Genomic DNA, 24,310 nt, shown 5'->3' with positions numbered 1-24,310 from the left:
CGAACTCTTTGTTGCTTGAGAACCTAACGAACGAACTAAACTTGCTACATTCTAACAACTCTGCTTCATCCATTCAAAATTAACAAGAGAGGCGTCGAACGTATAAGATGAAAGTCCAAGGCTGGGATTCAGTCATGTTTTGTCGAAGAATGAAGATTCAAAGGTAGTAAATAATGTTGAGGAAATCGGAGTACATCACGCAGTTTTATCAACAAATGCCCGCCAGTTTTGCTTTCTCCATCTCCTTGCACATCGTCGAAGGCCAGAACCATCCCATCTCCCTATTCTTCTTTAACGTTGAATAGAAAACCCTGGGAAGGAGAAAAGTAAAATGTGGGACGCAAGTGAGAAAAGAAAAAATGAAATAGAAAAAAGTCACCAGGATATTTCTCTGATTAGGAAAAACGCAAGAGGGGCATTTGTGGACAGGCAAATAGGAAAATGCGACGACTTCAAAAAAATAAATCTTCAAGCTTTTCCTTCCATATTTACCAAACATAAAAATTCAAGAAAAACTCCAGGAAGATTTTGTTGTCCTCCATATTGTGTACAAGTAAAACAAGATCATAACGCAGACCGGAAGCTTTCATATCCCAGGCTGATGAAGGCAACTGAATACATGGTAAGTGGACCCATCCATAGATAATAGATACAGTTCGAAAGAAATATGGGAAGGAAAAAAATGAAAGTGAAAAAGTTAAGAAATTTCCCGAGTTCATAAAAGGAATGCAATCATCAACAAAACCATGTTGAGTGCGGACGTATCACACGAGATTTGCATAGTGATCCTCATCGACTTCAAGAACTGGGGAGTGGCGGCTCCCAGCAGTCGCAGCACGGTTGCGACGACGGATTTTACCACCAACTGACCCGAAAATATTATTACGGGTGATAGTTTTCTCAGAGGTTCCCGAAATGGAGTTGGAATGCGGGCGCGGACGAGGTTGGACAGAATGGGGATCATCGTTGGTGAGTCTAGACGTATTGGCAGGGTTCAGATCGCGGATTAAATTGATCGGCGCAGAGCTGGTATGGCGGTGCACGTTGTGGGCGAGGCGAATGGGGAAACGAAAGGTGGGGACCGATCCTACATTGCTACGTCCAGCCGCAGTTGGACCTCCGGCTGCAGGTACATTACCCACTGAAATTGAGGTTGATGGGGTTTTGGATACAACAGGGAGTGTTTCATTTTCAGCATTATTTTTCACCTGCAGACCCTCAGCAATGAGTCGACTCAAAGCACCTCTCTCATATTCCACTGCGTCGTGCCACTTATGATGGGTATTGCCCCATCCCCATTCAATCCAGATCTTGCCAAATGGAGAACCAGCATGCATAACAGGATTCCAGGTATTAATAGGTATCTTGCAAGCAGGATTCTGGCTGCCAACACCAGCAGCAATCAGTTCGGCATATTCCTGTTTGGGGCGGAGGGGGAAAGGAGAGCAAAAGTCAGCATAAGAAGAGGATTTCAATTTGTGGGGAGATCTATACCATCACCAACTCCTCACTAGCATTATTCTTTTGGACCAGAGTGTCAAACGGCCAGTAACGCGAAGAGAGAGATTTAGGGCCATTCCAGTTCTTTGCAGCAATGTTCAGAACAAATTTCTGGCGGTTATTAAAGACGGGGCAGTGAAGTCCCGCTCGCAGCAAATCCTCAACAACGCGCGAGTCGAGCCCGATGGTTCTTCCCCTTTCGACTTTCGGCACCAGTGCATGAAGTAGACGAAATGTAGCAGAAAAAAGCTGATTGCGATCTTCCACGGTGAAACAATGTGTTGCATACCAGGGATACTGGAATGGGATTAGTAAACCATCAAAAGATGATGAAAGTGAAGCTTACCTTGTGCAGGGTGCTTGTCATATTCTCATACGGGCGCTGAAGACATTTTGTACAGTAAGGGGACTGTACAAACGATGATTAATTTTTGATAAGGGTCGGGACGCGCAGCAGATTAAGGTCGGATACGTACGCGATTAGGAACCTCAGCATGTCGTACAGTGCAGAAGATTTCTTCTCCGGTCAAGAACCCCTGAAATCCAGAGCAATACTTGTCCTTTTTGGAATTATCCACGTACGGGACACCATCTCTCCACTCAACACATTTCGCATGAGGGAAAAGGTCGTTAAGCAACTCGTCCTGGCTACTAAGCCTCACTATAACGTGACGATTACCCAACTTGGGTGACTGGAAGTTCTCTAGACAACGGTTGACCCAGCTAAGGGTTTGCTCCGCATCAGGAATGGTGGGGAATTCAACATAGCAGTCCATGGTCTTGCCAGTCGAACGCTCCATGATGATGTGAACAGGATATCCCAAGTCAGGACTCAGGGGACTGGCGTTACGTCCAAGAAACTGCAAAACCTCATGCTTCGTCACCGCATAAGGGATCTAGAGTCATGTTAGCATGACTCTAGATAACAGACATGTCCATCTTGGACTCTTGATGTAGAATGAGAGCAAACGAGAAAAAAACCAAAAAACGAATACAAGGGATTGTTCGTCTGGCACTTACATTGGTGATCTTGATAACCCCAAATTTGGGTGGCTTGCTGTTGCTCGTCCCATCTTCGAACGGCATCTCATGCAGATAGCTAGCTAGGAGGCTACCATCGGCTCTGGCGGTATGTGTAGCTGTCATCTTGGCTATTAGAGGTAGTGTCGATTTGTTTCGACACAAAGCGTTGTTGACGATGTTGTTGTGGGATGGAAGTTGAAAAGCGACAAGACAAGGAGGCGAAAACGAAGATGTACGAGCGCGTTCTCCAGACGTCACTGTAGTTACAGAGGAATCATCGTGGGTTTGTGCCCATTGTGCGAGAGGGAACACCAACAAAGTGACTCCCTGGCGTCAGTCAAATGGAATTCACTGGCAGTGTATTCCCCATATAATCACCAACAGATTCAAGAGAAGGAGGACAGCTCGTGAATCTGGTTTCTCCAGGATTGGAATTGGATTCATTTTTACCTTTCTCAACCCACTGGCTGTGCACTAACAGACCTCTCTGCATATATGGCATCCTCGCATAAGTCACATCATGGGGCCATATGATGTTTGCAAGAATAATACACAAGAAACATCTGGACACCGTAAGGGCACCCATCAACGAACTTTGGGGGGAACTGTAAAGTGTCATTAATTTGAAGGCTCACTGCCCTTGGACTCTGGCTGGCTCTGTTCCACAGCTTGGAAGCTCTCATCGTCAACAAAATCAGGGAAAGTTTCGACATCTGATCCATCTGAATTGACTGAGGCCGAGTTGAACGTCTCATCGAAGTCATTTTTCAGCGTCTAAGCCCAAATCCTCCGTTTCATAGCTGGCAAGTTCATCGCCTACGGCCATGGTCCCCTTCACCGCTGCAACTGATACTAATCTCTGTGTCTGGAGCTGTGGTCCCAACTCCATCGCCATTGAATTCGTCATTTGGAGATTCTTCAAGCTGGAAATTGCTCTCGGGTTCCATATCATCTTCCCAGTGGGCTATTGATGGCTTTGAATACGGGGAACTTGGGGGATTCTCGTGCCATTGGGCCCTATCACGGTCCGACATCTTGTACATGGAAGGGAAGCTCATGCCATAAAACTTCGTATCAGTTGTTTTCTAGATTCATGTGCAGTTGAGATGCGAACTTTACCAAGTGAAAAACGAGCTGTTTCATTGAAAAAGGATTCGACTGAAAGCAGCAGAGACTACACATCTGACAGCGGCCCCGAAATGGAAGCTAACCCGGATTTGTCGTTGAGGTATAGCAGAGAGAAGAGAAGAGAAGAAAGAGAGGAGGGTCAAAAGGGGGGGGAATAAAACAAACTGATTAATATTGTTTGCGGACTGCTTAGTAGTTAGCTGGTCACCGAGAGATATCAAGGACAGATGCTTAGTTGACATGAGCATCACAGGGGGGAGGGTCAGGGACTGACAGAAGATGTGCAATTGCCTCTTCTTGTGAACAATGGCAATATATGAATGCTATTAAAGAAGCTCCTTGTTCCTTTTACAAAGGCCAAGCTCTGTTCCTTTTTCTACACTGGAATGTGTTGCTACAAGTGATATGACTGGCGGAAGGAACCATTGTTCCAAGAGGCGAAGCGGAGGACACAGATCAGTTCTCATCGCTGAGGGTATTAAACAGAGAGAATGGGGATATGGCCTTGATGCAACGTCCTCCGTACATTCGATGGGCAACTAAGGGGGTTTGGACTTTCGAAAACGGACCAGCATTGAAATGAGCTTAAGACGATGCTGAATGGCCAGGAAAGTTCACGGAAGCCCAAACAATGTATGAAAGGCAAGTGTTGGAATAAGTCAATTTAGGCAAATACAGGCATTTGCATTTTTTTCAGTGACCAGGCGGATACACAGTGACCGATGATTACTAAAGGTTTCACTGACAGAAGCTCCGTGACGGAGAATGGTGGAGCAGCGGGAGCAGATAGAAACCAAAGGAATACTAAATTATGTTAGCAGCATAATTTATACTTCTTTAGAACAGAAGCTCCGACACCACAATGTAATTGGGATCTTCAATTGTGATCTACACAAAGCGGAAAGGCTTTCGGGGAGAGATAACACATTCCGAGTTATCACTCGAGAGGAGATATATACTAAGGCACTGGAAAAAAACAAATCACATCGAAGCCATTGCTGTGAATTTTTAAAAGCATAACATTAATCGAACTGGTATCGACTTGTTAGTACGCGGTTAAGACACTGGAGGTGGTAGCCATGCTTACCGGTGTCAAAAAGGATTCCGCCACAAATCTCGCGCGAGCGTTAAGCTATATTGCCAGCCGTTAGCCAGACGAGACAAAATATGTTTCCATAAGAGTAGGCAGGAAGTCCACATAATCGAGCGTGGAGACTTGATACGCACAAAGAGTTTCATTTCCGATATCTCCTTATCTACCTCCTCCATAAACTCTATAATAAAGTCAACCAGTTTATGTTTCAACATAGCCTCTGTATGGAAATTGGTAATCAAGAATGAAATATCGTATCCCTAGATAATGTGTTAACCACGACAGCTCCCATTCAGAGTTATGCGTCATGTCAGGGGGAGCAGACCTTTACTGGCTTCCGTCGCAGAATGAAAAAAGCCTCCGCCCTTTGGGTCAAAAACCTCGTGAACTTGTGTACTAGAATATTCTCGATTTCATCTGCCTGTTTAATCCGAATGCTGACTCTGACACTGTTCACACTTGGTTCAATAAGGACTTTCTCGTTTTCGTTGCGCGCGATCGTGAGAGGATTTAGTAGGACTTCCGGCGAAGTAGCTGCCTCCACCTCTGGGACATTATGCCGTTCCGCTGTCTGGGAAGCAAAGTTGGAGATTGCGAGGGCGGCTGTGAGGGAAGATCGGACACACTGAAGGTACGGGCGCAAAGATTGGGACTATTTTGCGATTAGCTGAGTACTTGGAGAGAGACGCTCGGGGTTATAGATATACCATGATGTTGGAAGTTGGCTGTTACCCGTTGATTTTGTGTGATCGGGATGAGGGTAAGGCGGGAAAGAAGAGATTTACACGGCAGTTGGTGAATTGAGACTATAGCCTGCCGTGCTTCTGCATAACTAGAACTAGAGGGGAGCACGGCAAGATCTTTAATACTTCGCACTCATTGTCAGGCTCGTTACTGGGTCTCGTTGGTGGTTGGTGCCGATTGCGATGGTGTTGGAAATGAAGGGCAATGGCGGCGTTTGCACTGTTTGCATGCTAATAAATGTTACCTAACAAACATCTTGGAAGGATAACTAAGTCAGTCAAATAATTCCACCAACCGCTCAACCATTCATAACACTCAACCGCTTTCCTTTTCAACCTTTATTCTATTCAATATGCCTATCACATTTAGCAAGGAAATTCCCAATCAGGAGAAAAGACTCTTATTATGACAGAATGGCAAGCTTGATTGATTGCAAAGGTTGCTAACTACAAGAACGACGACTATTTGGATGAAGATAGATCACGTGATTGGCGGGTCCTAGGAGCGCTTATTATATACAATAATAGGCCTATTTATCAAGTACAGGTACAGAATCAACTGGAAAACAAGAAAGTGAAAACCCCAGTTAAAAAAGAAAAGAAAAGAGTATTAAAAGAGGCATTTATTTCAACTTTATGAATTTCTTTCAGTGTGTGAACTTATAGTGACTCTTAGTAACTTGATAAAATCATTCATCACATTATCTACAGATGATATAGTATAGAGAAAATTTATTCTTATGAACAAGATCTCAAAAAAGTGAAAGTGAACTTTCACAAGCTTGATGTGGCATAGTAGAGCTTTTGTAAAGAGAAGTTTTATTGCAGACTTGTTGTCTGTATAAATAATGAAGATAAGAAAGTAAGCTGAAGATTAAATAGTCAATAATAATAAAATCAGATTTTAAGTCTTTATCTATTTAATTAGTATTAATCTGAATTAGAATTTTTATATTATAATCTTTAATATAAATAATATAAATTTTAAAATATAGTATAAAATATATTTAAATACTACTTAATTTTTTAATATATAGTGAAAGTTTAAATAATTAATAAATCTATTAATAAAGTTATTATTAAAGTATATATTAATATTTATATATTATAAAATTTTAATAATTAATTAATAAATATATAAAGTAAAATTTTTAATATATATTTTTAATTTTTTATTATATTTTTAAAATTTAATATTTTATTTTATTAAAATAAAATTAAATATTAATTTTTTATATAAAGTTTTTTTAAAAAAAAATTAATAAAATTAAATACTTACTTTATTATTAAATTTAAATAATAATTTATATTATTTTATTTTTAATCTTAAAATAAAGATTTTAATAATCTTTATAATTAAGATTATTAACTAGTTAACTATTTATTTTAAATCTATTATAAATAGTTATTTATAAAAAATTTAAATAGAATAAGTTTTTAAAATAAATACTTTAAAAATTTTAAAAAATTTTAAATTTAATAACTTTATAAAATATATATATGATTAATAATTAATTATTAAGTTTAAATATAAAAAATATAAATTATAATAAATTTTATTTTTTATAAAAATAAATCTAAATTTATTTATAGATATTTCTATTAATAAACTATTAAAAAATAGATTTATTATTATTTATTATAAATATATAAATATATATATATAATTAATAATTATAATATCTATTTATCTATATATAAAAGTTATTATAAAACTTTTATATATTTAAATAAGTTAAATAGTAAAAAATATTTAAAAATAAATCTAATATTAATATATTTAAAAAATATTTAAAGTATAAACTATATTTTTAAATTTTTTTTAAAAATATAAAGTTTTTAATATTAAATTATTTACAATTTAAAAAATAATAAACAAGTTTATTTTAAAATTTTACTATTAAAAGTAAATAATTTTTTAATATAGTTAAATAACTATTTAAATAATTTATAAATTAACTTAAAAAATAATAATACTTAAGTTTAGTTATTTAACTATTAGTTTATATAAATATTTTAGAAAATAAAAAAGTTAATTAATAATAAAAATAATATTAAATTTAAAATATATTATAAAAAACTATTTTTTAATTTTATTTTAAGAAAAATATTTAAAAATTATATCTTAATAAATAAATTAAAACTTAAAAAATATTTAATATCTAATATATAAAATAAAATTAAAATAAAAGTTTTTTTAATAAAGTATAAAATTTTTTCTCTTTTATAATATAGTTAAAATTAAAATATTATTAATTATATTTAAAAAATTAAAAATTTTATAAGCTTAAGTATAATTTTTATAATTTAACTAAAAATTTAAATTATATTTTAATAAATTATTTATTAAATAATATTATTAAAAAATAAAAATAAAATTTTTATTAGTTAATTAAATATATTTTTTAAAAACTAAGTTAAATACATAATTTTTAATTTATTTCATAGAAAAAAATAATAACTTTCTTTAAAAAATAATTTATATTATTAAAAATTATTAAATTTTAAAGATTATTATATTATAAATATTATTTTATTATTAAAATTATTATATATATTTTTTATTTTATTATTTTTTATTTATTATTTGTAATTTATTTTACTAAATTAAATATATTTAACTATATTTTCTACAATATATCTTATTAAATACTTTGTTATTTTAAGATAAAACTATATAATTATATATTATATATTATATATATATATCAAATTTATAAAGTAATTAAATTCTAATATAGCTAATCAAATTTCAAAATCATTGACTATATATATCTCAAATAAAAAGTAATAATAATAATAATAATAATAATAATAATAATAATAATAATAATAATAATAATAATAATAACAACAACAATAAATTATTTAAGTTTAATCTTTGATTCTTCACAAAATACTTACTGAAAATCATGTCTGTATTTGAGTTTGTTTTTTGTCAGGCCTATCCGTCTTCTTATGTAATCCGCACCGTATAATGTAATCGATCACTCAACTGGCCAGATCACTCAACTGGCCACCTTTCCAATTTCAACCCATCATCAACAATCAAAGCTCAATTTCTCAACCACAATGAAAATTCAAGCCTCTAATCAGGAAGGAAAACTTCTTTTGGCCATTAGAGCCTATGAAACCAAGCAAATTTCTAGCATTTGAGCTGCTGCTAAGGCCTATGGTGTCTCTTGTGCCACCCTATCCAATCGACTACATGGAGGCATTCCACGCGTGAAATCCCAGTCTCAACGCCAGAAATTGACACCTACAGAAGAAGAAGCTCTAGTTCAATGGATAATCTCCATGGATGAGAGAGGCCTACCCCCCCGAATTGCAAGTGTATGATATATGGCCATTGAGCTACTCAGGGCCCGTGGATCTAGCATATCCCCTAGCATTGGAGAATGCTGGGTGCGGAGATTTATTAAATGCCATTCTGAGCTGAAGACCAGGCTCACACACAGATATGATCACCAGCGAGCTCTATGTGAAGATCCAGAGATTATAAAGAGGTGGTTTAGAATGGTGGATAATGCCATGAAGAAGTATGGAATTCTACCTGAGGATACATATAATTTTGATGAAGTTGGCTTTCTTATGGGGGTTATTTCAACAACCTTAGTGGTCACTAGGTCAGAAAGAGCTGGAAAGGCATCTCTTATACAGCCAGGAAATAGGGAATGGGTGACTGTGATTGAGTCAGTCAATGCAAGAGGACAGAGCCTGCCTCCAATGATTATTCTCAAGGGCAAGCTACACCAGGCTTCATGGTATACAAACCTGCCAGCAGATTGGGTAATTGGGGTTAGTGAGAATGGCTGGATCACTGATCAGCTTGGTCTAATATGGCTGAAAGAGGTGTTTAACAAGCATACTCAGGCTTATACAGTTGGAAGATATAGACTCTTGATTCTGGATGGGCATGGGAGCCATGCCACTGCTGAATTTGATCAATTCTGCAGAGAGAATGCTATTATAGCTCTCTATATGCCACCTCATTCTTCCCATCTGCTGCAGTCACTAGATGTGAGCTGCTTTGCCCCCCTGAAGAAGGCATATTGCAAGCAGGTTGAATCTGGCATGAGGCTTGGCATTAATCATGTGGATAAGGAGGAATTCCTAGAACTATATTCTGCTGCTAGGAAGGAGGCATTGAAGGATATGACTATTAAGAATGGATTCAGAGCCACAGGCTTAGTGCCATTCAATGCAGAGGAGGTTCTTGAACGCCTATATTATCAACTACATACACCAAGTCCCCCAGGCACATCTCATGAATCTCAGGCCTCCTGGACCTCAAAGACTCCCTGAAATGCTGTCCAATTGGAACGCCAATTCAACAAGCTCAAGCAGTTTATCAAGCATTGTACGCAAAGCCCGCCTAGTCCTACCAACCAAGCTCTAGATCAACTAGTTCGGGGGTGCCAACTAGCTATGCATGGGGGTGCTCTTTTGACTCAAGAGAACAAGGCTTTATGAGCTGCAAATGAGAAGCAGAAACGCAAGCGAGGACAAGGCCGTGTTTACATAGGTCAGGAAGGAATTCTGACTGGAGAAGAAGGATTAGCTAGAGCTCAGACTGCTCAGGCTGCTCAGCAGATGGTGGATAGAGGGGTGGAGGATTCAAATCAACCCACTAAAAAGCGAGCACCGGCACGCTGCAGCAAGTGTGGGAATACTGGACATAGGGCCCCTGGATGCTTGCAGAGCTAGGATTTAATTGTATATAATTTTTTAATGGATAATTTAATATAGTGGTGGCGGAATTTAAAGATTTGTTTAATGTACAGTGGGGAGGTGGCCAGTTGAGTGATCTGGCCAGTTGAGTGATCGATTACGTTATAACTTCCGCGTAGCTAGCGATCGCTTCATAATCAAGCAATCTATCCTTCACATTTTTAACACATTATGATGTTATCTTCAAACTCAGCATTCTTCAATTGTAGATAATGAATCAAATTCTGTATATATCTTCAGTAGTTGAATGACCATATCTCATATGCTTGTGATTTGACCTCTCTCATTCATGAATATTATTCATCAAACTAGAGATTCTTCTTCAATTGAGGTCAGCTTTTGATTGTCTTGTTGAGAATTCATGTGTGATTTACTGTGTAGTCGGTAGGATAGGCTTGAGAGAGCAACATCATACGCCTTGACAGCGGCTCGCATGCTTGGAAATTGCTTAGTTTCATAAGCCCTAATGGCTAAAAGAATCCTTCCTTCGTGATTGAAAGCTTGGTCTTTTGATTTGGCGGGCATATCGAATTGATTCAGTGGATTCAGGTGGTTGGAATGGAACGGTGATCGTTTACGTTAGTTAACTAGTTACTTAATATGGGGGAGTTGATCACGTGATAGGGCTGCTGAGCAATCCCCCCTAACAACATCCCACCAAAAGCATCGGCAGCGTTTATCAGCATCCACAACATATTATCTTCAGTCGACCTTTGTCCCTGTTGATGTACTCCCGCCGTTTCTCTCAGTCTTCAACGGCTTTTGAAATTTAGATATATATTTTGTTCGGTTGTGGCTTGGGGAAAGAATATCGATTTTCCGCCATGGCTACGATTCGAGGTGAGTTTTACAACCCCACTCCCACGCCATCATGCTCCTGCTTGCCTTTAACAAATGGGTTGTAGTGATCGTAAAGCACCAGGGCAAGCGCCACGAAGTAGATCTCGATCCGACTACCAACGGGGAGACCTTCAAATTCCAGTTGTATTCACTTACCGGAGTCGAACCGGAGCGCCAGAAGGTTCTTGTGAAGGGAGTCCAGCTTAAAGATAACACCGAACTCTCCACTCTCGATGCTAAACCAGGGGAAACTTTCATGCTGCTGGGTACCCCAAGTTCCGGTCGTGCCAGTGCCGCTCTGGAGAAACCTAAGGTGGCCACCAAGTTTATTGAAGATATGACGGAAGCTGAAGCCGCGAAATCTGAGGGCGCAACCCCTGCCGGTCTAAAAAACATGGGCAACACATGCTGGCTAAACTCCACACTCCAGACATTACGGACCCTCCCAGAACTTCAGGAAGAGCTCTTGAAATACAAGTCCTCGCTCGGGCCGTTTAATTCCGGCAGAGGTTCTTCCTTCGATCTTGTCGCTTCGTTGAGAGACCTCTATAAGCAGATGTCTGAAACGCGGTACGGGCTTTCGCCGGACATATTTTGGAATGCTCTAGCATTTGCTATTCCACATCTCGTACGGAAAGCGAAGGACGGTCGCGGATATGAACAACAAGACGCGGAAGAGGCCTGGTCCGAGATTATATCCATACTTCGCCGGAGTCTCCAGATCCAGGGCGAGAACAACGATGAATTATCAGCAAAAGTGTCCTTCGTGGACAAATATCTCTCTGGAAAGTTGGAATCGGTTGACGAATGTGACGAAGTGGCGGCAAAGGAAGCTGGAGAAACACCTACTGAATCATCTGACACCTTTCTTAAACTTGACTGCCATATCGACCAGACTATAAATCATCTGCGAGATGGAATTTTGGCGGGCCTACAAGATAAGATTGAAAAGCATTCACCCACTCTCGACAGGGACGCTATGTATACGAAACGCTCACTGATCTCTCGATTACCTAAATACCTGACAGTTCATTTTATGCGCTTCTTCTGGAAACGGGATATACAAAAGAAGGTGAAAATCATGCGCAAAGTGACATTTCCTGCAGAGTTGGACGTAGTGGAATTCTGTACTGATGAGCTGAAAAGCCAGCTCATCCCTGTGAGGGACAAGATCAGAGAGATTCGGAAAGATGAACATGATATGGAACGAGCTCGCAAACGCCAGAAGATTGCGCATAAGCAAGAAGAGGACCGGAAGGCTGATGCTTTAATGAGTGAGCCCGTCCAAAAGAAGCAAATGACCGAGTCAAGGGCCGAAGCAGAAGCAAGCACCGATGTGCCGATGGAAGGTACCTTCAAAACAGATGCCGAGTATGAATCTGAGCGTGCCGCTGCGGTTCTGGCAGCGAAGAAAGAACTGTTCGAACTTATTGACCCTAAGCTTGCGGCTGATGATGGGGCCAATAAGTCTGGACTTTACGAACTGCGGGGAGTAATTACACACCAGGGCCCTAGTGCCGACAGTGGTCACTACACCACCTTTGTGAGGAAGCAAGCACGGATCGTCGATGATCCTCATGTCCCACGGGGCAGGAGGCGGGAGGACGATGGGAAGTGGTGGTGGTTCAATGATGACAAAGTTTCGGAGGTCGAGGCGGAGAAGATTGAAACGCTATCAGGAGGCGGTAAGTGTCCATTGACTTGTTCTCTCGTTCATTTGTGTTCCACTTTCGGGAGCCGCCTTTAACTTGATTTTGCCAGGTGAATCACATTCTGCATTGATTTTGTTATACCGAGCAATCGATTTGCCAACCGCAGAAGAAGTTAAAGATGTGCCCAAAGAAGAATAAACCTAGCCCTCCGCTTTGGGGAACGCAAACCTTGTCTAGTTAACAGTATAGCTGCCTCGTGTTTGTTGATTTCGTTCCTTCCAAACCCACGATAACGCTATGTTCCCATTTCGTTTGAGACGAGCTCTATGGTTTGCTTTCTGGCTTTTTGTTAAGAAATCATGTTTCGAACCGGTCTGGGGCAAAAACAATATAGATCTAGTAATCTAGCGTGCTTTTGAAATGAGTTCTCACATGCTATTTGACTTATCTACTCGTATGCCTGTTTTATTTGTTCTTGCTTTCGTTTTGATCCCTTACTTAAATATAATGATGTCAAGGGTCCCGAGAACTGTTCAAAAAGACAATCTATTTTTCAGGCAACGGCCACGCTTTTTTTTTTTTGTTCTTTAAACTTCTTTTCAGAACCAAAAGCAATTGCAAACAAGGTACCGCGACGCCTATCAAGTATAGATACAATATTTTTCAACGATAAAAAGACCCATGCCATTGTTTAGGAATGAAATCTCACAGCGCACGTGGCTGCCTCCATTAACATTCTAATCACGTGACTTTCATTTGAACCTCGGTCTAATAATTTTTGGACCCAACATCCGTTTAATTCACAGAGTTCTCAACAACCCCATTGCAATGGTTGACATGCGCCAGAAATGTTCCGCACTCCAAGATTGATATCCAGCGCCTTCTCTCGTGGCACATTGCCCCGGAGTGGTATCTCCGCGCGTCTGCTGTGTTTCAATGGGTTCATTCCCTCCACATCAAAACGCAATTTTACGAGTTCAGCACGAGCGCCGTTGACTGAAAATGAGTATTTATTTCGACGAAGACTTAGGTCATTGGTTTACGCAGTCCTCTTTGGATTGTTGGGTTATAGGATAGGGGATGCCGTGGCCTCATTCTTCGAAGATCCAGTTACACCAGGCTCCGAGGAGGATAGACAGCGATTAAGCCATCTACGGCAAAAGATGGATAAGTTGGAGGTGGTTAAAAAGCTACGGGCAGATCCTGATTATGTGGAATGGGAGGCACATGAAAGTCTTTCAGAGGAGGAGAAGCCGTGTCAACTTACAAGCGGTCCTCTGAGCGGGACTCACAATTTGGCCCTACAGGTTAGTAGGATTACTTTTCACCCCCACCTCTGCCTGCGTGATATTCGATGGTCTTATACGTCAGTTGGGGAGCTTTGAGATCGCGTTGCTAATCTATTCTCGATGTACATGCGCAGCGCGTTTTCTGGAATGATAAAGAACGCAAAGCTGTTACAGTTGTGTATTTTGGTTTTGGGATGGGTGGGTGGCCGTTAGTAGTTCACGGGGGAGCAATTGCTACAGTGCTAGATGTGTGTCTGGGCCGAGTTGCTCTACTCAGCTTTCCCGCTCGAACAGGCGTAACTGCGAACCTTAACATTCACTATCGCACACCCATCAGGGTAATGGATTTCTGTACGGTGACAGCGGAGTACGACCGGGAGAAGAGTACGGAGCGCAAAGCCTTCATAAAGGGTAATATTCGAGATTCCAAGGGTACCATATGTGCTGAGGCAAATGCCCTTTTCGTCGTACCCAAGACCTTAAATCTCAGAACAATTAAAGATAAATTTTAAGTGGGATGTTGGCACAAATGAACGAAACCTCGAGCGGGGAGCTTAGATTGTCGATTCGGCCCGCTAGGCCTACATGTTATGTCTCACCGCACTACTACTTTAACTACCCTTGGTTTTTGACACCTGATTATCGGTCCCAGAACACGGCCCAGAAACATGGCCCAACAACGTTTCCTATTCTGTTATGCCAGCAGATCGACAAGACCGGAAGACATCCGGTGGCTTCCAATTATCAGATATACAACGCTTCCCTGTTATATCGACTGCGCTGCATTTAAGAGTACGGGATCGAAAACCCCCTCCTGTTTTCGACCCAACAATAAAGATAACGCAACGAATCCACAAATCGGATATCAAGACTGGTAGAGTGTTTTGTTGTACCGGGATCCAACCAACTCTACTCTCCTGCTCTTTTCGACACCCTCATCCTGCAGAAGCCATTCATGCTTTCGTATTGATAGATTATGTTGTCCTCTCTGTCAATTCAGTATTTAACCATCCCATCCTTTTCCCTTACTATATGCTTCCTTTGATTGTACTATGTCATTTATGAGTAACAGAATCCACGCTCCAGGGTTACGAAAGTTATGCCATGGCCATGCGTACCCCTCTTGGGCTCACTGTGTTTTCTGCAGTAATGCCATTAACTGTTAGGGTAGTATGTATGGAGCTTCCCTTATAATCCCTCAGTTAACCGCAGCCGGATATGCCCTCATTGCGGCGGCTTAGATAGCCGCCTCAGGGAGCAAATGCGGAAAACAAGCGCGTTTGCCCCCTATACTTTTGTTTCTCTCATTGGAAACTCTCTATAGCTGACACGTTTCCAGATTACATGGTTGTTTTGATGTCCATGATCTTCCCATATGCATCAGCATCCTAGCTATTTCCGCAGCTTTCCTCTCAACCGTCTTTGTTCTCTACAATTCAAGTTAAAACAAGATCGAAGCTGCTCAACGGATCTTCAAGTCCAAAATTTTCGACTAATTCACTGGGCTGGCCTATAACCTGATGATGAATATCGTGTCCGTATCTTCGTTCGGTCCGGGAGGCGGAGGCTAGCTACAGCAAAGTTATACGGGTTAGTAAGATCAGTGCAGTGGGCGGAGTGGAGAAACTGGTCAACGCCGGCTTAACATAGATCACCTACCAGAACACCATTTCACGCCCACCCCTGAATCCATCAAATCAATCAATATGCCCATCAAATCAAAGGATCAAGCTTTCAATCAGGAAGGAATGCTTCATTTAGTCATTAGAGCTATGAAACTAAGCAATTTTAAGCATGCAGGTAAGGCGTACAATGTCACACTCTCAAGTCTATTCTCCTGACTACATAGTTTTAAATATAATTGTGAAAAAGTGAGACGGCTCAGCAAGGACATGAAACTAGCTCTATATAGATTTACTCTCTCTGTTTGTTTACGCATCTCCTGCTTCTTCCTCAGCTTTAGTATCTTATCAAATGGTACTTACTGTTTCTCTACATCGATAATTCAGCCGTACTATTAAGGTTTACATCAGAATTTAATGATTATACTTACATTGTTTTTAAATTAACAAAAAATAAAAAATATAATAATTTATAATGGAACATGGAGCTTCTGCATGCTGAAGTTATGGAACAATGTATGTATTTATCTTCATATGATAAGGTGAGTTGGCCCAGAAGATATCTTCTGGCAGGCGATCTTGCCTAGAATGCTTTTCCTGGGGAAGGGCAGCAGAATCTGCACAAAAGAAGTGAATAGTCAGGAAACGACTGATCACAGTTATATGTTTTGAATTATCAACTAAATGTTACCTTTAACCGTGGGACCACAGCCACACAGGGCAGATCTGCCGGATGTGAGATAAAAAAGGCAATGCGCTAACAGTTGCATTGATGGCATACATACATCATTGACTACATAGAGACGTTATGTAAATCGACATTGGTTGGGATATCCAAAAGGATTCATAACGCCACTAGAACACCAACGCTATGCGGGAAGGAATATAGGTGCCAAAAAACAGGGGGGGGGGGGGCAAAAGCAAGCTCATTGTGAGTACCAGGAAGTAACTTGCAAGAGGTATTTCGATAACAAAAGAAAAAGAAGTAAAATGCATGGGGAAAAAAGGACCAAATCAGGGAGTATCAATCCTCTCCAAGGTATTCTTCGCACCATTCTATTCAGCCACACGACTGCTGTGTTTTCTCGCCGCCTGTTTCCTCTGATGAAGATCGAGGTTAAGGCCGCTTAACCCACGCGCAAGGGTGGCAAAGCGGAAGCTGGTCCGGACATCAGGTTCGCCATCTCGTTTGAAGTCGAAATAGCCGGTTGAAAATCCGCTGCTGCGCCGTCGATCTCTGCGCGGGGGCTGAGATCGACTTCGGTTAGATTCCTTTGCGATGACAAGTTTCCTCTCTGATGCTACTGTGTTCGGAGACAAAGGCATAGGGAGCTGGATAACGACGTGGTCCGAGCAAATGCAGCCACAGCCGCTTGGGCAGGATGAGGTGATTATTTCTCCTTCAGTTGTCTGAGATTGTTGGGTGATCCATTTCCGGTGGCATTCGTGACAGGTTATGTGTCCGCAATTGAAGCATGGTGTGAACATTCCAATAACTACTTCGTCGCAGATAACGCAGGACAGCTTTGTGGGTATCGGCTGTGCAGGTTTGCAGCGGGGGCACTGGATTGAAAACGAATCGTCACGGGTTTTACTGGCGCGACTAGCTTTCCCCAGCGATTGCATGGCGAAAGCAGAAATATAAAGACAGCATCCGCATCTCCCGCAATGCCGTTGTAAATCCAAACCCTGGATTTCCTCATAAGGTTGTGTCACTTGAGAGCGAGTTGATGGTGATATCTTTGAATCGCGACGAGGAAAGACTGACGTTTGCTTTTCATAACCTTTAGGGCGAGATAGAAGAGACATATCTGGACGGTTGCTTGAAATACTATCCATCTTGAGCACTTCCCTGCGCTCTACTGGCATATCCCAAACGAAAAGTAAATTAGCATACGCAGCTCGGTAGGCTTTGTAAAGTGGTTCCTGGTTCCGATCTAACAATGGGACGTAGGTATGATTATCCCCATCAAACATATCTTGGTTTTTCATCACCACTTTAACACCTTTCGTGGGTTTGGAGGACTTTGGCGAGGTAGGTCTGGAACTTTCGGAGTCGGAATGAGTTTGCGATGTAGTAGTGGTTGAAGCGGTTAAGTAGTCTGGGATTGATGATGCAGGTTTTGCAAATATTCCACTGGTCACCCAGCCACTGGGGGCAGTCATGTTCAAACTTCCTACAGGACTAGGTCGCTTTTTGCTGCTGTTACTTGGAGGTGAAGATGATCCTGAAGGACCAAATGTAAAAGACCGCGATAGTGACGAGGCCAGCGTCGTGGTACCTAAACCAGGAATAGAGCGGGAAGTAGAATGACGGTCAGGCGATCCAGATAAAGAGATACCCTGGGCCTGTGATTTTCGAGCCGAGGGACGCTTGTTTACGTGAACTCCTTGAGGAGGAGTGGTTCCGGTTGAGTAGACTGGAGGTGTGTCCACTTGCCACTGCGACGTTGATGAGCAAGCAGAGCTATGAGAAGTTGAAGTGACTTGGGAATCCTTAGGTAGTGATGTGAGTCGTGACGATACTTGAGGTTTCCCTTGGGAGTCTCCTGATGGTGAGCTGTGATCCGTGGTCAACATTGAGTTTTCCAATACAACGGAAGACCGTCCGTCCCCGCGAAATCCCACTTGGATTGAATCCGACCTAAACTCTGGTTCGTAAAAAATGCATGAGAGCATCCCTAACATCTGTATATCTCCCAAACGCTCGAAATAGTTAAATCTAGTCCCGGTTAGCGGTCATCAGCCTAATATCAACCAATTCCAAAGGAAACTTACAGGGCTGGGACAAGCCAACGGCCACCAAGAGGATGCTCTCCCCATTCGATTTTGTCTGGAAGAGGACTGATGGAGGATTTCCTCCGTTTAGGCTTACCGAAACTCAAATCCATGGCACTGTCTTTTCGTTTCACATCTCGCAAGGTTTTGTGTGCAATCACGACAATGTCATCCCCCATGACGACGGTATCAGGCGGGATATCGTGCTGCAATATTAATCCGATCAAATTCCAAACATTGGCAAGGTCGAAATAACCTAGGCTAGCTGCAGCGACCATATTATGCAAACAAACGTCCGGGCGACTACCAAACACCTGATACAATTTCGCTAACTCTCTCTTGGCAGGAAGAAGTTCGCTGAAATCATATATGTATATTATGTTGTGGGGCTTGTCTGATGATGACTTCACTGTGTCAACCCCGGTTGTAGACCTTTGGGAATTTTCCGTTGACCTTGAGTGATAGAATCCCAAACTTCCACTTTTCCAGGTGTTCGGCCCATGGAATTGGGTAGGGTGGTTTCCTAGGAGATCCGATGAGCCCGACGAGCTAGAAGACACAATAGAAGAATCGTCCGAGTAATCAGAGGCACCATCATCTGTAATAGTTCCCCTACCTGTGCCAACCCCACTAGATCGCTTCGGACCCGGGGAGCTAGTCTGCAGTCTGCCGAAGCCCTCGAAAACTCTATCGTTTCGCACTAGCCTCAGGTCACTGAGTCCCACGGAGCCCATAAAAGCGGCAGCCTTCTCCTTTTTAGGGGGAAAGAAGCACAAAAGCCGTCCATCGTTGGCCCAAAAAGCACCACATGTTCTAGAAACTGGCACCATTACATTTGCATTTGCCGGACGGAGAAGCTCGGAAGAATTCAGCCCGAGTTGTGAGACACGGAATTGCCCGTTTTCTTCATCTTCATCACTTGATTCATCCGCACCTAAAATATCCGGTGATTTCAAAGCTTCCCGGGCCTGTCGTTGCACCAACGCTATGCTCTCCTCGACGGAATGTTCACCTAAGAGGTATCGAATGGCTCCTTCAAGTGACCCTCTCTTTTGAGTGAGGTATGTTTTGGAAATGGCTCGTAATCCTGACGTTATTGTCGAGGCCAACTGACTGGTCACTGAACTAGTCTTCTGTACGCTATACACAGGGATCGAGGCTCGCGGATAGCCAGGCGGGAATTTGATGTCAACCTTTACAAAAAGGCTACTATTGTCAGGGCCCCAAGGTCCATGCATAGAAACTGTCGTTTTCCGTTGCCCGATGTTCACAGACTCGAAAGAAACCTTTGTAAATTTCTCACCAACATGCGTAATTTCGTCGCCTAGTGTTTCCACTTCCCATCCCGAGATCTTAACACCTCGCATCCAAGAAATAGGATTCATGTCAGCACAAAGAGCGGATTTCGCTTGCATTCCAACTGGAGATGCCATTGCTCCCCCTCGGGTCCAATTGCTATAGTAAGGCATGGAAACATTACTAGGACCCAGGCCAATAGTGGACGCCGATCTACTGCGTCCTGATAGTTGGGTGTCCGGGGAAGTCTCCTGTTGCACTGCGTCGTCTTCCAGTCTCGGATCGTTGCGGAATGTTTTATAGACAGCGCCTTTCCGCGTGAGGTTCAGCGAGGGATTAAAGGACTTTCCCGTTTCATAGCCCACTCCTGCTAAAATTTCCGGGTCCACTCGATGCAATCGCAGCTCTTTATCTGTGCCCCAGGAGACCAGTTGGAATTCACGGTGATCTAGGCCGTCAATAACAGTCCCTCTAGATCTCCAGAGAAATTCCTTGACTTGGCCTCTATGACCCGGAAAACTATGAACTCGTGAAGAACCCCGACCACAAGTTCTCTCCCGGGTATAAAGATGTAAGTCACTGTTTCCACGTTGCGGCATGGCAAGAATCCCCCATCCAAACGGCGTATGTCTGGCTCTCCAAACAGGGAAAGGCGTGTGTATTACTTTTTCGGGGATGTCCTCCTCAACTAAATAATCCCAAAATTTAATAGTTTTATCCAAGGAGCAAGTCACCAACGCTTCAGGACGGGTCCTGTTCCAATCAAGACCGTAGATTTTCGTGTTATGCGCCACAATCGTACGTATTGGATGAGCACCCTTTCGGTCATCCCAAATCCGGAGGAATCTATCATGAGAACTTGCAATCACATGCGGGTCTTGTCTATTCCATTTAACCTGTGTCGCCCCGGCAAACCAGTCGGAGAACGATACTGCAGGCCTAGCTGGAGACCGTAGATCCCAACAGTGAACAAAACTATCCACCGCGCAAGTGGCGAGAACATCCGGATGGTGGGCGGAGAAGTTTATATCTGTGATGGCTCGAGAATGCGCATGTAGGACGTATTCAATAGAATTCTGTGCCGATTTCATTGCCAGGTTCCAAACCAATGCCTTCTGATTGGAAGTGCTCACAACCCAACTGTCTCTTGCGGCGAAGGGGGACCATTGAACATCTGCCACTTCCCAAGGAGTATGGTGAGGGAGATATCGAGGAGGGGAGTAAGGATTATCCAGGTCAATTATATGAAGACCTTCCTTTCTGGTATCCTCCCACTACCAGTCAGTAATCAAAGGAGAATAGCTTTTTCTAGGACATAAACCAACAACGTACGAAGCGAGCACAACATCTCTGCCACACGGAGATATTGACATCGACCCAATAGGCTGCTCAACATGAAATGAGCTATCTTCGCCAAAAGTAGGGCTTTCGTAGGCAGAGGCTAATGGCCTCAACGCCATAGGGCTCGACATATTGTCAAAAAGCTCTCCCACCGTCCGGATGACTATGTCGGAGTACTGCCTCCGGGACTGGCAGTAGTTAACAATTTGCTGTAATGCGGTGAGACCAATTAGGACTCATATAGAACCCTGCACAGATGACATGAGGGAAGGGTAGAAGTTGCCGCACATATCAAACGGCGTTACTCGCATATCGACAATGCCGTAGATTGAGGCGGAATAGGGAGGAGTATCAATGTGTTTTCACTAGAAGAGAGCACAAAATGTAAGCTCCAAATTTTCCAGCTGCAGCAAAGTTACACGGAAGGGCAAAAATTATATATGACACTCACTAAGTCCATAAAACTAATAGTCTAACTGAACTACAGTCTATCGCCGACCTCTTCAAAGGGCCTCTTCATTTCAAGGGGACTCCGCTTTGAGGGCTGACCTAACGATAACGTCATGTGATACCAAGAGACAGTACTGCCCTTCGTGACCGCCTTTCGAAGTTCCCAAGCGACCAAGCACGAACTGAACAACGTCACGTTGATTCTCCTTTCACGCTGAATTTTAGTTTCCCAAGTGTTCTTCCGTACTTATGTAGAGTTATTCTTCTAAACTTACTTAGCTCTATGTGTAAAAACGGCGCATCCTTTACTGATAATCAATCAATCCGTAAGTTCATTCACCTCAGCGTTGTGATATACATACATCCCTCTTTATCTTTTCGATATTGCTAGGGACATCACCCAGCATGGATGAAGGGCTTGGCTTCACTTCCATTCTGCTCCCAGCCCGTTGTAAGGTATTCGACGTATTGAAATCATGAATATGTTATGTCTACCTTCAAATGCTCCTTTATCGCCGCAAGACATTTCAATATATAAAACACCCTGCATTCGTACGCTGTGCAATATCATTTAGGGGTGTCCCCGTCTTCAATGCATGAAACGATACCTTGTGACCATCCCAATGGCTCGCTGGCTACAGATTCAAACAGTTTGCCTGTCTTCGTCAGACTTCTCATCCTGAGATTTGGCAGTTGCTGAAGGATTTGCTATAAACAGATAAGGGTGATGGATAGTGGCCAGGTTGCAATCCGCAGAGGCGTCCAAAAATTAGGAGAGCGGCAAATATGGAGGGGAGATATGGAGAGACAGTGACTGACAATGGCAAACACTTCTCACGGGCAGGCAGACAGAGATGGATGACCACCATGGCTCATTGTTGAACTCGACGGGGATTTTAACCTAAATCATAGTCGATACCGTGGCGTAAGGGCGTCGCCAAGTATTTCAAAGCAATTTCCTCCTGGTATCATGAGGAGATTGATATCTGGAACCTTGGAAAGAAATTTCCTGCGGTCAAGAGGTATACGATCTGCTATCCCTTTTACCACTGATGGAGGACAGAAATGATTCAGTGCTGGAATTCGTAATTTCGGAGTATAGTCCGATATTATTACTAGAATCAAATCTCTTGTCCTTGTAAATAGCATGCAAAAGACTCAACAAACATTAACATTCCCTTTTTCGGCCAGCTTACTGCCGGCAATTAGATATTTAACCAGTATGGCTAACTAAAGACAGGAAAGGCTCAATTCAAGAGCTTTGGTGTTCTTTATTCCATGCTTAGGAAATAGTACTATCTGAATCGAAAGCATCGACTCCCTCCTGGTGAATAATCAAACTGAGACTCTTTTTTTGAAGTTCCCCGGAAAGGATACGCCCTTCCCGTAAATCTTCCGCTATTAAAAGCGTACCTAGGTAAGGCAGAGCAAATGGAATTTCTAGTTGGGTAGAAATGAATGGATTAGCAAAGCAGCATGCAGTAAAAAATTGCGTGTTTGACCTCAAGTTCATGATGTTGGATTGAGTTTCAAGTTACCATAACAAGCCAATCCATGGAAACTGCCATCGGCACGGAACATCCTTGCCACCGTCTCCCATTTTAGATGGTCGACTACGGCAGGGTGCAGAGGCAAATTGTGCTGCCGATCTGCCGCACCAAACACCGCAGCCCCGTGGTAAATGCGGAATGGAGGAGCGCTCATTTACATCAAAGGCCTTGTTTGTCTGATATCCAACTGACAATCCGAAGTCTATTATATAGCTGACTGGATCTGATCGTTTATTTCTGGCGTGTGCATTTAAGATCTGCTTGTTTGGTATAGCTATAATTTTTGCCACTCCTGGTTCCTGGACGTCAAGCACCCCCACCATGGCCTTGCCAAAGAGAATAATCAAGGAGACACAGCGCCTACAGACTGAGCCGTGAGTATCCATAAATTAGGATATAAATTCACCAAATGGCTAAGAGAAATTATTATGCTGGAAAGTGTTCCAGGCATTACTGCAAAGCCCAAGGAAAACAATCTCCGCCACTTTGATGTTACCCTCGAAGGACCAGCCGATTCTCCGTATGAAGGTATAGCAGGAAACTGTCCGAACAGACGAAAGAAACGACACGCTCTCAGCCGATTTCAGCTAACTGTATCTTAGGCGGCATCTTTGTACTAGAACTTTTCCTGCCGGAAGATTATCCTATGGCTCCTCCCAGAGTCCGGTTCAAGACAAAGATATATCACCCCAACGTCGACGGAATCGGAAGGGTTTGTCTGGACGTCCTGAAGAGTATGTTAAAACCTCTGACCTCTCCCTACAGCCCCTGATAACATATTCATAGCTAATTGTTGTTCAATAGATAACTGGTCCCCTGCTTTGCAAATCCGAACAATCCTCTTGTCGATCCAGGCTTTACTTGGAGCCCCGAACGCTGACGATCCCCTTGCCGCTGATGTTGCCAAACACTGGCTCAGTGATTCTGCCGCAGCCATTGCGCAGGCAAAGGCGGATACGCACCTGTATGCGACGCCAGAGGAGGCTGCCAGGCTCTTGGCCAGTTAAAATTATGCATGCTTTTTAAACATCATGGATACTTTATGATGGATTGTGGTTGGGGAAGTTCTTAACAGCAGGGACCTTTCTGCATACCTTTGCCCTTCCCCGCCCCATATTTCGTTAATCCTTTTATCCTCTTCCTCTTCTTCTTCTTCTTTTTTTTCCATCTGCAGGCGTTTGGTGCTTATGTTTCAAGGTTCTTCTTTTTCACATACCAATGGCTCTTTCACTGCATGTAAGCCCTCTGGATACACACTTTGCCACTCACCGTGC

General features: G+C 42.3%; 8 protein-coding genes across 8 annotated transcripts; 4 read left to right on the top strand and 4 right to left on the bottom strand.

Moving 5' to 3' along the window:
- Nucleotides 1-764: 764 nt before the first annotated feature.
- On the bottom strand, nucleotides 765-2,646 carry PADG_12377 (uncharacterized protein; the record flags this gene model as incomplete). Its single annotated transcript, XM_010765092.1, has 5 exons — nucleotides 765-1,418; nucleotides 1,495-1,797; nucleotides 1,847-1,909; nucleotides 1,977-2,396; nucleotides 2,521-2,646. The coding sequence occupies 5 exons, from the start codon at nucleotides 2,644-2,646 to the stop codon at nucleotides 765-767; spliced, it is 1,566 nt and encodes a 521-aa protein (XP_010763394.1).
- Nucleotides 2,647-3,141: 495 nt separating this feature from the next.
- PADG_12376 (uncharacterized protein) lies at nucleotides 3,142-3,557 on the bottom strand (the record flags this gene model as incomplete). Its single annotated transcript, XM_010765091.1, has 2 exons — nucleotides 3,142-3,254; nucleotides 3,344-3,557. The coding sequence occupies 2 exons, from the start codon at nucleotides 3,555-3,557 to the stop codon at nucleotides 3,142-3,144; spliced, it is 327 nt and encodes a 108-aa protein (XP_010763393.1).
- Nucleotides 3,558-4,673: 1,116 nt separating this feature from the next.
- On the bottom strand, nucleotides 4,674-5,454 carry PADG_07930 (uncharacterized protein; the record flags this gene model as incomplete). Its single annotated transcript, XM_010765037.1, has 5 exons — nucleotides 4,674-4,682; nucleotides 4,739-4,783; nucleotides 4,879-5,004; nucleotides 5,070-5,396; nucleotides 5,452-5,454. 5 exons carry the CDS (start codon nucleotides 5,452-5,454, stop codon nucleotides 4,674-4,676), a joined length of 510 nt encoding a protein of 169 aa, XP_010763339.1.
- A 5,635-nt stretch (nucleotides 5,455-11,089) lies between these two features.
- Nucleotides 11,090-12,908, top strand: PADG_07929 (ubiquitin-specific protease UBP6; the record flags this gene model as incomplete). Its single annotated transcript, XM_010764937.1, has 2 exons — nucleotides 11,090-12,743; nucleotides 12,820-12,908. 2 exons carry the CDS (start codon nucleotides 11,090-11,092, stop codon nucleotides 12,906-12,908), a joined length of 1,743 nt encoding a protein of 580 aa, XP_010763239.1.
- Nucleotides 12,909-13,558: 650 nt separating this feature from the next.
- PADG_12375 (uncharacterized protein) lies at nucleotides 13,559-14,511 on the top strand (the record flags this gene model as incomplete). Its single annotated transcript, XM_010765090.1, has 2 exons — nucleotides 13,559-14,017; nucleotides 14,134-14,511. 2 exons carry the CDS (start codon nucleotides 13,559-13,561, stop codon nucleotides 14,509-14,511), a joined length of 837 nt encoding a protein of 278 aa, XP_010763392.1.
- A 184-nt stretch (nucleotides 14,512-14,695) lies between these two features.
- On the top strand, nucleotides 14,696-15,149 carry PADG_12374 (uncharacterized protein; the record flags this gene model as incomplete). Its single annotated transcript, XM_010765089.1, has 2 exons — nucleotides 14,696-14,998; nucleotides 15,072-15,149. The coding sequence occupies 2 exons, from the start codon at nucleotides 14,696-14,698 to the stop codon at nucleotides 15,147-15,149; spliced, it is 381 nt and encodes a 126-aa protein (XP_010763391.1).
- Nucleotides 15,150-16,677: 1,528 nt separating this feature from the next.
- Nucleotides 16,678-21,167, bottom strand: PADG_07927 (uncharacterized protein; the record flags this gene model as incomplete). The annotated part of the gene is made up of 3 exons (XM_010764936.1): nucleotides 16,678-18,343; nucleotides 18,400-20,955; nucleotides 21,028-21,167. The coding sequence occupies 3 exons, from the start codon at nucleotides 21,165-21,167 to the stop codon at nucleotides 16,678-16,680; spliced, it is 4,362 nt and encodes a 1,453-aa protein (XP_010763238.1).
- Nucleotides 21,168-23,357: 2,190 nt separating this feature from the next.
- PADG_07925 (ubiquitin-conjugating enzyme E2 N) lies at nucleotides 23,358-24,043 on the top strand (the record flags this gene model as incomplete). The annotated part of the gene is made up of 4 exons (XM_010765036.1): nucleotides 23,358-23,410; nucleotides 23,476-23,564; nucleotides 23,639-23,770; nucleotides 23,841-24,043. The coding sequence occupies 4 exons, from the start codon at nucleotides 23,358-23,360 to the stop codon at nucleotides 24,041-24,043; spliced, it is 477 nt and encodes a 158-aa protein (XP_010763338.1).
- Nucleotides 24,044-24,310: the final 267 nt, after the last annotated feature.

The sequence above is a fragment of the Paracoccidioides brasiliensis genome (assembly GCF_000150735.1).
Source record: "Paracoccidioides brasiliensis Pb18 unplaced genomic scaffold supercont2.13, whole genome shotgun sequence".
Lineage (NCBI taxonomy): Eukaryota > Fungi > Ascomycota > Eurotiomycetes > Onygenales > Ajellomycetaceae > Paracoccidioides > Paracoccidioides brasiliensis.
The sequence above is the reverse complement of the archived record's forward strand: the minus strand, read 5'-3'. Positions and strand labels throughout refer to the sequence as shown.